Raw genomic sequence first — 12,769 nt, forward strand, 5'->3', positions numbered from 1 at the left:
GAGAGAAATGAGAGCATCAGCTTTAAAGGGAACCTGACTGGAGATTTATGCTGCCCAAACCACGGACAGCAGGAATCAGACACTCGCTGTCTTATTGCAGCCGTATATGTTTTATCCTGAAACACTGTGGGGTTTCAAAGAAAACATGCTTTGAAAAGCCAGCCAGGGACTATGTTTCTTGGATGACAAGTCTGAGACTGCTATACACACACCAATAGTTTCTCATAGGATAAAATTGCATGCCTACTATATATATGTATTAGCAACTTCTAGGGAGATAACAATCATGTAATCATATACTGTAATAGGACTAATATGTGATTCAAGGAGGGATCGCATAAAAATATATATGGAAACAAGAGAGAAAAAAACGATCAATTGTCCTCGGTAATTATCAAATAAATAAGTATTTTATTGAAGGACCTGTAGTTGGGGGGGGGGGGGTATATGTACACATAAACAAAGAGACCTACATTCCTTAGTCATATATTATCAATACATGTAAATTACTTTCTCTTAGGGAATAATATCATCATCAATGCACAGTGGCAAAGCCACAATGTTCATCTACCCCACTTGTACTATATTGTACCTAATCTACAAATATACTGTAACCTGAAGTGTCAGTGTATCATTATCCATAGTAAGATCATTGATTACCCGGAGGCAGTACTGTGAAAAACTTCTTTTGGAATGGTGTCCACCCCAACGCGCGTTTCAGCATATGTATGTGTACCCCTCTCCCCCAACTACTGGTCCTTCAATAAAATATTTATTTGATAATTAGCGAGGGCAATTGATTGTTTTTTTTGCTCTTGTTTCCAGGTATACACACACATAGGGAGAGAACTGTCAGTCATAGGCAGTGGGGCAGGGAGGAGCTGCTGCTCCGGACTAATCATTTAAGTTGCATATTCCTCAGCGGGTTTTCAAAGTACGTCTTCCCTGAAATGTGGCAGCGTTTCGGAGTAAAACACACTGCAATAACTGGTTTGGTTGGGCTGTATAAATCTGCTGACAGGTTGCCTTTAAGCTGTAATTTCAAATAGTCCACTGATAAATACTGAAGCTACACATATAATACAGCAATCTACACAGTGTAAATCATAGATCAGCACAAGATAAGTAAATCACCTTGTTAAGAATAAAACCAGGTTCACATGAATGTAATGTTTTCTTGCTGTCCATGATCCATGATGACACAGAATATCAGAAACAGGTTTCCAGATTATTTAGCTGAAGATCTGATACAGGTTTATTGTAAGGAAGATTTATTTGTGAGACACATTTTACTGAGCTTTCCGTGGACTGAATATATTTTAGGGAATCACACAATCTGACTGCTGACTCTGTGATGGTAAGTGCTGACAGTTAAAGGGCCACGACAGACCAAGCTGCTCTATCTGTGTCAGACATAGGTTCATCGCATTTAGGCAGACCGAGCGACATGGCTGCAATGCTCCACCATCCGGGGAACAACTGGGAAGGAGCAAGGCGCACAATAATGGACGCAGGGCAGGGAAACAGGGCAGTTCTTGAAGTATCTGTCAAGGAAGAAGAGGAAGAATCAGATTGTGTTCGAGAATATCAACACACAAACACAAATTGTGTGTGTGAGTGTGTGTGTGTGTATATATATATATATATATATATATATATATATATATATATATATATACACAGTACAGACCAAAAGTTTGGACACACCTTCTCATTTAAAGATTTTTCTGTATTTTCTTGACTATGAAATTGTACATTCACACTGAAGGCATCAAAACTATGAATTAACACATGTGGAATTATATACTTCACAAAAAAGTGTGAAACAACTGAAAATATGTCTTATATTCTAGGTTCTTCAAAGTAGCCACCTTTTGCTTTGATTACTGCTTTGCACACTCTTGGCATTCTCTTGATGAGCTTCAAGAGGTAGTCACCGGAAATGGTCTTCCAACAATCTTGAAGGAGTTCCCAGAGACGCTTAGCACTTGTTGGCCCTTTTGCCTTCACTCTGCGGTCCAGCTCACCCCAAACCATCTCGATTGGGTTCAGGTCTGGTGACTGTGGAGGCCAGATCATCTGGCGTAGCACCCCATCACTCTCCTCCTTGGTCAAATAGCCCTTACACAGCCTGGAGGTGTGTTTGGGGTCATTGTCCTGTTGAAAAATAAATGATGGTCCAACTAAACGCAAACCAGATGGAATAGCATGCTGCTGCAAGATGCTGTGGTAGCCATGCTGGTTCAGTATGCCTTCAATTTTGAATAAATCCCCAACAGTGTCACCAGCAAAGCACCCCTACACCATCACACCTCCTCCTCCATGCTTCAAGGTGGGAACCAGGTATGTAGAGTCCATCCGTTCACCTTTTCTGCGTCGCACAAAGACACGGTGGTTGGAAACAAAGATCTCAAATTTGGACTCATCAGACCAAACCACAGATTTCCACTGGTCTAATGTCCATTCCTTGTGTTCTTTAGCCCAAACAAGTCTCTTCTGCTTGTTGCCTGTCCTTAGCAGTGGTTTCCTAGCAGCTATTTTACCATGAAGGCCTGCTGCGCAAAGTCTCCTCTTAACAGTTATTGAAGAGATGTGTCTGCTGCTAGAACTCTGTGTGGCATTGACCTGGTCTCTAATCTGAGCTGCTGTTAACCTGCGATTTCTGAGTCTGGTGACTCGGATAAACTTATCCTCAGAAGCAGAGGTGACTCTTGGTCTTCCTTTCCTGGGGCGGTCCTCATGTGAGCCAGTTTCTTTGTAGCGCTTGATGGTTTTTGCAACTGCACTTGGGGACACTTTCAAAGTTTTACCAATTTTTCGTACTGACCTTCATTTCTTAAAGTAATGATGACCACTAGTTATCCTTTACTTAGCTGCTTTTTTATTGCCATAATACAAATTCTAACAGTCTATTCAGTAGGACTATCAGCTGTGTATCCACCAGACTTCTGCACAACACAACTGATGGTCCCAACCCCATTTATAAGGCAAGAAATCCCACTTATTAAACCTGACAGGGCACACCTGTGAAGTGAAAACCATTTCCGGTGACTACCTCTTGAAGCTCAGCAAGAGAATGCCAAGAGTGTGCAAAGCAGTCATCAAAACAAAAGGTGGCTACTTTGAAGAACCTAGAATATAAGTCATATTTTCAGTTGTTTCACACTTTTTTGTTAAGTATATAATTCCACATGTGTTAATTCATAGTTTTGATGCCTTCAGTGTGAATGTACAATTTTCATAGTCATGAAAATACAGAAAAATCTTTAAATGAGAAGGTGTGAAAGCAACATTTTCAAAAAATGTCAATTTATTCAGTATAGAATATGAGCCATGTGCAGAAAATCTCACACTTACGGTACATGCCCTGGCTGCTCTCAGAGGTTATTAGTGGTTGTCTGAGGAATGTTCTAAAAACATCACAGAAAAGAAAAAAGCCTTACCAACTCCAGGTCAGATTACAATTGCACTAACAGGATGCAGCAGACCCCCATGATAAAACCGGGGGCAGCACAGGTGCAAAATACTGATGTATTTAAGTTTTTAATTTTAGTGTTAGGACTCGCAAGTATTAGGACCCTTGACGCGGATTGCGAGGTTGCGTATTTTGGCCAAAATATCGACCAATACCTCATGTAATATATTTATTGCACATTTTCCATTTTTATGCAGGATGCAGTCAGGCCCTTTAGTGTTGGTTGGGTGAATTAGGGCATCTGTCAGTCTGTGGTTGTGTGGTGCACTTATATAGTGCTGGGCAGCCCGCCTGATCTAATAGGCTGTAAGCCAGATACTGTGCAGCACACCTATCTGTGTGACTGGCGTCCTAAGCTCCATCTGTGTGCATGTATAATACTACACAGCCACCCCCTCCATGAACTGGTAGGTTTGTGAGTGGTTGTTTTCATCAGTATTTTGCATCTTGGTTCTCCAAACCAATCTTTGGCTATCACTGTAGCCAAGAGAAAAATGGTACTCACTGATGAAGAGGACAGACCTTCATTTCAACCTCCATTGTTGTCTTGCTCAGCACCATAATAGCTTTTGATAGAGGTGAGATGAGGTCAATGGGAGCTGCCTGATACAATGTCCTGCAGCGTCTCAGGACTTGTTTTCTATTGAGCACCTCGGGGACATCATTGGTCATTTGCAATTGAAGTTACCATAGGCAGATCTTGATGATTTGTTGCCCAAGTGCTACTGCGCGGCAGAACATTCCTCAGACAGCCATTAATGACCACATTGATAGCAGCCAAGGCATTTAGGTGCATATATTTTTTATCTATGGCGCTTTTACTTGATACTGAATAAATCAAGATGTTTTGAAAATGATATTTTCATCTTTTCATCATTTGCAGATCATTAAAATGTCAATTGATCGTGTAATCTCCATAATTCCGTTCATTTCCTTCTTGTTGTCGAGGAGTATTTATATCACAGATTTCAGATTTATGATATGTGGCCTAATTTCCAGAACCTTTTATCTCTCCAGACCTGTCCACTTAGAATGTACATGTATTCCCCCTGGAACAAAAAATCTGGATCATCATTTCTTAGAAATCTGCTTTGTGCTGTTCCTCTGTTATTCCTCTTGGACACACATCTCCGACAATGGGAATGGATACAATTAGTTGTCAATTCATTCATGCACTCTCATTAACTTTGAAAATTCAACATTTGGGATTTCATAGGAACATAGAGATCTGAAATGTGTCATTTGCTTCCTTGATTTTCTATATACCTGCAGAGATCACCATATTTCAAGTCTTCCCCCCTTTCTTATGGATGTCCTATTGCTGATACCAATATCTTTAGGTTGCTATCCAGTGACATCCAGATCCATTCACTTCCACATTGAAAGTGAGCGCTGCCGATGACATTCTCACCCAACACATCTGCTGAGAAGCCAGGTGTGGATTGTGTCCTCTCCTGGTAGGTGTGTAGGGTCATAACGTCATCGGCAGCGCTCACTTCCGATGTGGGAATGAGCGGTTCAGGATGGCACCAGATAACCTTTTTAATGAATGCTGACATCAGAACTGGCAGATTATTACATATGATTCACTGCACTAATATCATCTACTTTCTGCCATGTTAATAAACTTTCATGCATGCACCTCAAGATTATTCTTCAGCTCCTACTGAAGAGGTTCCTGATGGTGCACAATGAATACTCAATATCACACAGAAGGAGAAGCATCACTTTTCCAAGAAAGCATTAGCGGTTTGCTAAATTGATCAGTTTTATGACTAATACACGGAGTATGAAATGGCAGCATAAGGAGATCAATGGCCCAGTAATGGTAATGGTGTCTGTGTGCTACACTTTCAGCAACGCTATAGTCAATGTCTTTCACTCTGATCCTCTAGAGAAAAATCATTTAGTATTGTATACATGTAGAGTGCTGAAATTAATAAAGCAAAACTACAGATTCTTGTTGCTGAGCTGCAGCAATGATTCTGGTGGAAAGTATGCGGAATAGCTCTTCTCCAGAAAACTGGTTTGGTGGACCTCACCATTCATGTCTGGAAGTTTTACAATAGAAGTGCATCTCACAAAATTAGAATATCATCAAAAAGTTATTTATTTCAGTTCTTCAATACAAAAAATGAAACTTGTATATTATATAGAGTTATTACAAACAGAGTGATCTATTTCACGTGTTTATTTCTGTTAATGTTGGTGATTATGGCTTGCAGCCAATGGAAACATAAAAGTCATTATCTCAGTAAATTAAAATAATTAACAAAAAACACCTGCAGAGGCTTCCTAAGCATTTAAAATGGTCCCTTAGTCTGTTTCAGTAGGCTCCACAATCATGGGGAAGACTGCTGACTTCACAGATGTCCAGAAGGCAGTCACTGACACATTCCACAAGGTTCCAGAGTTCTAATTTTCATTTGGATATCAAGGTCCCAGAGTCTGGAGGAAGAGTGGAGAGGCCACAATCCAAGCTGCTTGAGGTCTAGTGTGAAATTTCCACAATCAGTGATGGTTTGGGGAGCCATGTCATCTGCTGGTGTAGGTCCACTGTGTTTTATCTAGACCGAAGTTAGAGCTGCCGTCTACCAGGAAATTTTAGAGCACTTCATGCTTCCCTCTGCCGACAAGCTTTTTGGAGATGGAAATTTCATTCTCCAGCAGGACTTGGCGACTGCCAAAAGTACCAATACCTGGTTTACACACAACAGTATCACTGTGCTTGATTGGCCAGCAAACTCGCCTGACCTTAACCCCATAGATTCTCTATGGGGTAATGTCAAGAGGAAGATGAAAGACACCAGACCCAACAATGCAGACGAGCTGAAGGCTGCTATCAAAGCAACCTGGGCTTCCATAACACCTCAGCAGTGCCACAGGCTGATCGCCTCGATGCCACGCCGCATTGATGCAGTAATTGATGCAAAAGGAGCCCCGACCAAGTATTGAGTGCATTTACTGAACATACATTTCAGTAGGACAACATTTCGGATTTTAAAAACATTTTTCAAGCTGGTGTTATAAAGTATTCTAATTTACTGAGATAATGACTTATGTGTTTTCATTGGCTGTAAGACATAATCATCAACATTAACAGAAATAAACACTTGAAATAGATCACTCTGTTTGTAATGACTCTATATAATATACGAGTTTCACTTTTTGTATCGAAGAACTGAAATAAATACATTTTTTGATGATATTCTAATTTAGTGAGATGCACCTGTAGGTTGTACATTGGCTTACAGGGCAGCTATCTTTACGTAGCGTTTTCTTCATGACCCTGAATCACTTAATCTTGTAGGAATCCTGCAGAGAATGCAGGGGTTAATCTGCTAATTAGTTCCATTACATAAAAGGGGGCATAGCAATCTATTATCCTTCTGCCAACCAGGCCCAGCAAGGAGGCTTCTGCTGCAGGCAGTTGTCTTATGGCCATACAAAGGACACTGAAGAGGAGGAGTGACATGGCTGAGCTCATCAGACACACAGAGAAGGTTTTTATAATGTGCTGATCAGTTTTAATTGTAAGATGAGATAAAATAAGATTAAAAAAGGAGGAGATTTAAGATTTTATTAATCTTTAATTAACCTATTGGATCCTAGCGAGTTTGTTTTTGCAAGTATGGAAGGTAGGTAACCGTCCGTTTCAGTAGCTTCCTAGCTCTGTGAGATATATAGGATATGTGATTCTTGTGGCAAACCATTACTTGCTTTTTCATAGTATATAAGAAGATGTTTACATTTTTTGGATTATTAATAATGTTATATTATTATATAGCTAAGATGTTGTAATGTAAGTTCCTAAATAAAGTAAAAAATAAAGTAGCAATTCTTCTTTAATATATGTTGTTTATTTTTCGATATGCAAACTGGGATCCCCACGCGACTAATAGGGTAAGTATTTTGACGCGACTAACTGAAGGCTAAGGTAGAAATAGTGACAGCTGATTGTTCTGTGCTGACTTTCATTTTAAGATGGACGAGAGAGCGAGGAGACTGTCTACTCCAGACAGAACATCATCTCGGCAGCCAATCAGAGGTCAGCTGATGCTTCTTCCCCGCCAGAAGATGAAGTCGGGAGACTGATGGGAGACAAGGAGGAGTTGCCCTAATCCAGTAGGTGAGTACGTGGATTTTTTCTGTTTCCACCACCATTTGTACATTAATAAAATGTAGCGGACAACCCCTTTAATAGAGGTATTGCTGGGATATTTTTAATTTCCTGTGTGTTTTTTATGTTCATTGTTAGTTTAAGATCCCAAAGTAAAAAATGTAATGCACATTTAACAAAAGCTCAGCATATCTTTTTGACTTATACAAAATTGTTTTTAAATATTTGCCTTTGTTTCTAAAATTGAAAAGGTTCAGTAAAAATGATCACTCACTCGCTCATGTCACCTAAAAACTTCTCCAGAATCCGACCTTTTCTCACCTTTGAAACTGAAAAAACCTCTTACTCTCACTCTTATTCACTCTCGTCTGGACTACTGCAACTTTCTACTGATCGGTTTCCCTCTAAACAAACTTTCTCCTCTCTAATCCGTCCTGAATGCGGCAGCCTGGATCATGTTTCTGTCCAGCTGCTACACCGATGCATCCATCTTGTGCCAGTCACTGCACTGGTTACCCATCCACTACAGAGTACAATATAAACTCATCTCTCTCACCCACAAAGCTCTCCACAGTTCTGCACCACGCTATATCTCCTCATTGATTTCTGTCTATCACCCTACCCGTGCTCTCTGTTCTGCAACTGATTTAAGACTAACATAAATTCAGAGTGTATACACCTGATGAGAACTAGGTGCGAGTGGAACAGGAGTGGAGTCCCAGAATATAGTAGAGAGTATCCACTTATCACTTAATTAATGCAGATAAAGGTTTATTAACTTTTTACAGTGCCCTATAAGACTATTACATGACCGCAGTGCCTTTCATACAGCAACAGTTTGAGAATGATTTTGTATAATCTAAGGCTGCGTGCCCACGATGCGTTTTTCAAGTGTTTTTGCTGCCGAATTTCTGCTGCGGAAACGTTTGAAAAATGCTTGGTAATATGTGCCCCATGGTCCCCAATGACAATCCGCATGTTCTGTGCCCATGCTGCGGAATTTTCCGCAGCGGATTTTATCTGTGAAAAAATCTGCAGCATGTGCGTTATTTGTCCGTTTACGCATGCGGAATTGCCTACTCAATGCATTAGAAAAAACGCATGGCAAATCCGCATGTCAAAAATGCGTGTAAAAATCTGCACGCGTTTTTACTGGCAAGGACATGCAGAAATGAAGCGGAAATTTTCCGCTTCATTTCTGCATCGTGGGCACATACCCTTAGGCTATGTGCCTACGATGCAGAAATGCTCCGGATTTTTTCCTGATCGTTTCTGCATCTCCCTGGCAGAAAAAACGCATGCGGATTGTACATGCGGATTGTACATGCGGATTGTACATGCTGATTGTACATGCGTTTTTTCTGCCAGGGACAAGCGGAAGTGAAGCGTTCTTCATATGCATTTCCGCATGCGGGTTGTCAAGCGCTTTCCAAACGATTTTAGCATCACTTGGAAAGTGCTTGACAACTTGGTCACACTATATAAATCCATGCAACCAGCATGGATTTATATAGTGTGACCTTTAAAGAATGTTTAAAAATAAAAAAATAAATCTATACTTACCTTCCGATGGCCCCCGGAGTCTTGCTTCGCTCCGTCCTCCCTTGCTGGCAGCTCGCGGTACACTACACTGAAGGACCTGCCGTCACATGACTATGACGTCAGCGCAGGTCCTTCAGTCCACCGCGATCTGCCAGCAAGTGAAGACAAGCACACCGGGGGCCATGAGAAGGTAAGTATTATATTTATTGTATTATTTTTTTTACAGTTTCTATGGTATCTGGGTCCGGAGGAGAGTCTCCTGTCCTCCACACCCGGGTACCATCCACACATTGAAACGCTTGGATTCCGCATCTACATATACAGTAATGCGGATGTCATGCGTTCCAATGCATGTCAATGGCGGCGAAAACGCAGCACTTATGCTAAATAATTGGTAGTGCTGCGTTTTTTTCCTCAATGATAACCCGCAGCGGAAATTTCCGCAGCATGTGCACAGCACATGCGGATTATCATTGGGGAACATGGCAGGCCTTCTACCAAGAGTTTTCAAGCGTTCTGCAGAGTTTTTGCCGCTGCGGAAACGCTTAAAAAATGCATCGTGGGCACACAGCCTACGGGTATGTGCCCATGTACCGTTTTACAAGCGTATTTGATGCGGAAATTCCGCAGCGTAAACGCTTGTAGAACGCTTGTTAATCCGCACCCCATGGTCCCCAATGTGAATCCGCAAGTTCTATGCCCATGCTGCGGATTTTTCCACAGCGTTTTTGATGCGCACAAAAATCCGCAGCATGTTAATTAATTTTGCGTTTCTGCATGCGGAATTGCCTTTTTAATGTATAAAAAAATGCAAGGCAATTCCGCATGTCGAAAACGCGCGAAAAACGCGTGATAAACGCTAGTGAAATTCCGCATGCGTTTTTCCGGAAGAGGACATGCAGAAATGCTGCAGAAATTTTCTGCTTCATTTCCACATCGTGGGCACATAGCCTAAATGTCATGATTGTCGCAATTAAGGAGCACTATTGAATTCTTCATTATTCTACACAACCTTAATAAACTTTGATCTGCATTAACAGAGTGTGCAGTAGATCCTCTCTACTACCTTACACAGATCCTGGCTGATTACGGGATCCTGCAGTTTATTTGAAATGCCCTATTCATTACAATAATGGCTGGACCATACAGGACAAGCACTTTTCCCCTATTTCCTTATAGACTGTGAGCAGGACCCTCACTCTTCCTGTAACTGTTGCACTCTGTGTTACTTTGTGATGTCTTTATTGTCTGTACAGGTCCCCACTCAGTTGTAAAGTGCTGCGGAATATGTTGTCGCTATATAAATAAAATGATTATTATTACATGTGACAATACTTCATACTGAAGCAAATAATCTGGAAATTGCTCAGAGCACTACCTGATATCCTGTCACTTGGTCACTGACCGCTGGCTGCTCCAGAAGAGAAACCCACAGGTTTGGAAACACGGTGAGCGAGTAAGACAGGCCCTGGCACAAAGGAACTTTCAGTGGCTGACATGGGTTCTCTACCGAAAAGAAGAAAAAGTGGTTACGGGAAAAATGGCTTAAAACAGTCGTATATGACACATATATAAGAATATATTCTGTATGACTTTTCAACACTCGCTCAAAAAATTGAACCAACTGTGTAAACCTTGAGTTAAAGGGAATCTGTCAGAAGGTTTTCACTGTGTAATCCGAGAGCAGCATGATGTAGGAAAAGAGTCCCTGATTCCAGTGTTGTGTCACTCACTCGACTGCTTGCTGTGATTTTTATAAAATCACAGGTTTATCAGCAGGAGCTTATGTCGTCTTCCATATTCATGAACCCTGTATAACCCCACCCCCCACCACTGATTGGCAGCTTTCTGCCTATGCACAGTGTACACAGAAAGCAGCCAATCAGTGGTGTGGACGGGGTTATACTGAGCTCAGCAGTCAGAGAACTGCTAGAACTGCAGCAGAGAAAACAATGATGTTATTAAAAGTGTAACAAGTAGCCCAGTAAGTGACACTTCCCTGGAATCAGGATCTCTGCCCCTTCATAATGCTCCTCTCAGATGGGGAAGCAAAAACTTGGTGACGAATTCCCTTCATTTCCATTTTGTGTACACAGCTACAATTAAGATGTTGCAGAAGTGTATCCATGGCTATACAATCAGGCCCCGATTGAAATTTCCACTGCTGCTGCTCCGTGGGTTAGAAATTTCAATGGAAATATCAGGGAAAAGACAAGAAAGTGGATAGTGCTGCGCTGCTAGTAGGATTAAAAGAATTCCAAAATCCTGAGTGTTCAGATAGTATGCGATTTATTCAAAGTGCCATCGATTGGTGGTTATCCTGAAGAAGAAGTCGGTACAACTTTGAAACGCGTTGAGAACAAACCACATACTATCTGATCACTAAGGATTCTGGAATTCTTTTAATTCTACCAGCAGCACAGCACTATCCGCCTTACTGTCTTTCCCTGAAAATAAGAAAATTATGTGTAATAAAAGGAAAAAAATCAGCCTTTCTACATAGCATGTTTGAGGAAGAGACAAACGTTGCAAGGGAATATGTATAAAGACTGGTTTATTCCTCGTATTATACGCTATATTCCTGTTTTGTAAAATCCAAATTTGAACGCAAGCATTTTATAAATGTGCATTTGTGAATATTTCTTTGTGACTAACATGTTGTAGAGGTGATGAATATCCCATCAAGCTAAAATTTTTGTGTAGTTAACTTGCAACAGTTAAAAAAAAAAAGCCTCCTCTCGGAAAAGTTGTAATGAACAACTTATGGAATTGTTTCCTTGTGGTGTTGCTTCTTCCAGCCTCCTATAGTAATGCTTAGTCCTCCTTCCAATATACATCAATACACCTCTCACTGTTAGGGACTGGGACTATTTAGGAATCAGGTCTAAAGTCAGATAATATTAGGGTATGTGGTTTGATTTATATAGGGGGTCTAGAATCTGATTTATTTCAGAGGTTTGATCTATAATCTTATTTATTTAGGGGGTTGGATCAAGGGCCTGATTTATTTAGGTAGTCTAAATTTAAGTTGATTTATTTAGAAGGTCTGGTCTGAGGTCTAAATAAGTTGTGGGGTTTGTATTTACTTAATTGTCTCATTTGGGCTCTGAATTAATATTAGGATCTGGCCTAGGGTCCTTATTTGTTTAGGGTCTGGTCTGAAGTCTGAATTTATTGTGAGGCTTGGTCTGGAGTCTGTATTAATTTCATGGGTTTGGCCTGAGGTCTGAATTTTGCTACCTGATCTGGCTTCTGAATTCATTTTGGGTCTGGGATCTGTAATAGTTCAATGGTTTGGTAAGAATTAATTTTGGGGTATAGTCTATGGTGTATATTTATTTAGTGGTCTGCTCTAAGGTCTGAGTATATTTAGGTTCTGGTCCAAGGTATGATTTTATTTTAGGGTCTGATCTGGAGTTCGATGCCTTTACTTCCCCCAATGTTATATTTCTGCAGCTGGTAATGGTGTGCAGTACCAATATTTGGGTTTATTCAGATTTTATTACTGGGGGCACCATGTAACGGAGTGAAAAAGTGGTGAGTAAGCAGAATTAGAAGGGGAGAAGAGCATGGCAGTGCGCACCACTGTACAGCTTTGGACCCCATACATATTAGTAAATGTGAGCTGAAAC

General features: G+C 40.8%; 1 protein-coding gene across 2 annotated transcripts in view; it reads right to left on the reverse strand.

Annotated features, from left to right (window-relative positions):
- Nucleotides 1-1,228: 1,228 nt before the first annotated feature.
- MFRP (membrane frizzled-related protein) overlaps nucleotides 1,229-12,769 on the reverse strand; it is a 94,414-nt gene continuing 82,873 nt past the window's right edge. For both annotated transcript variants that reach the window (XM_073657844.1, XM_073657845.1), the window contains exons 12-13: nucleotides 10,516-10,643; nucleotides 1,229-1,544 (exon numbers count right to left, since the gene is read on the reverse strand). In XM_073657844.1, coding sequence (XP_073513945.1) covers nucleotides 1,320-1,544; nucleotides 10,516-10,643 — 353 coding nt within the window. In that variant the 3' untranslated portion in view covers nucleotides 1,229-1,319. The remainder of the gene's footprint in view (nucleotides 1,545-10,515; nucleotides 10,644-12,769) is intronic.

This window comes from Phyllobates terribilis, unplaced genomic scaffold (assembly GCF_046119375.1).
Source record: "Phyllobates terribilis strain yellow unplaced genomic scaffold, ASM4611937v1 Scaffold_12__6_contigs__length_324123572, whole genome shotgun sequence".
Classification (NCBI taxonomy): Eukaryota; Metazoa; Chordata; class Amphibia; order Anura; family Dendrobatidae; genus Phyllobates; species Phyllobates terribilis.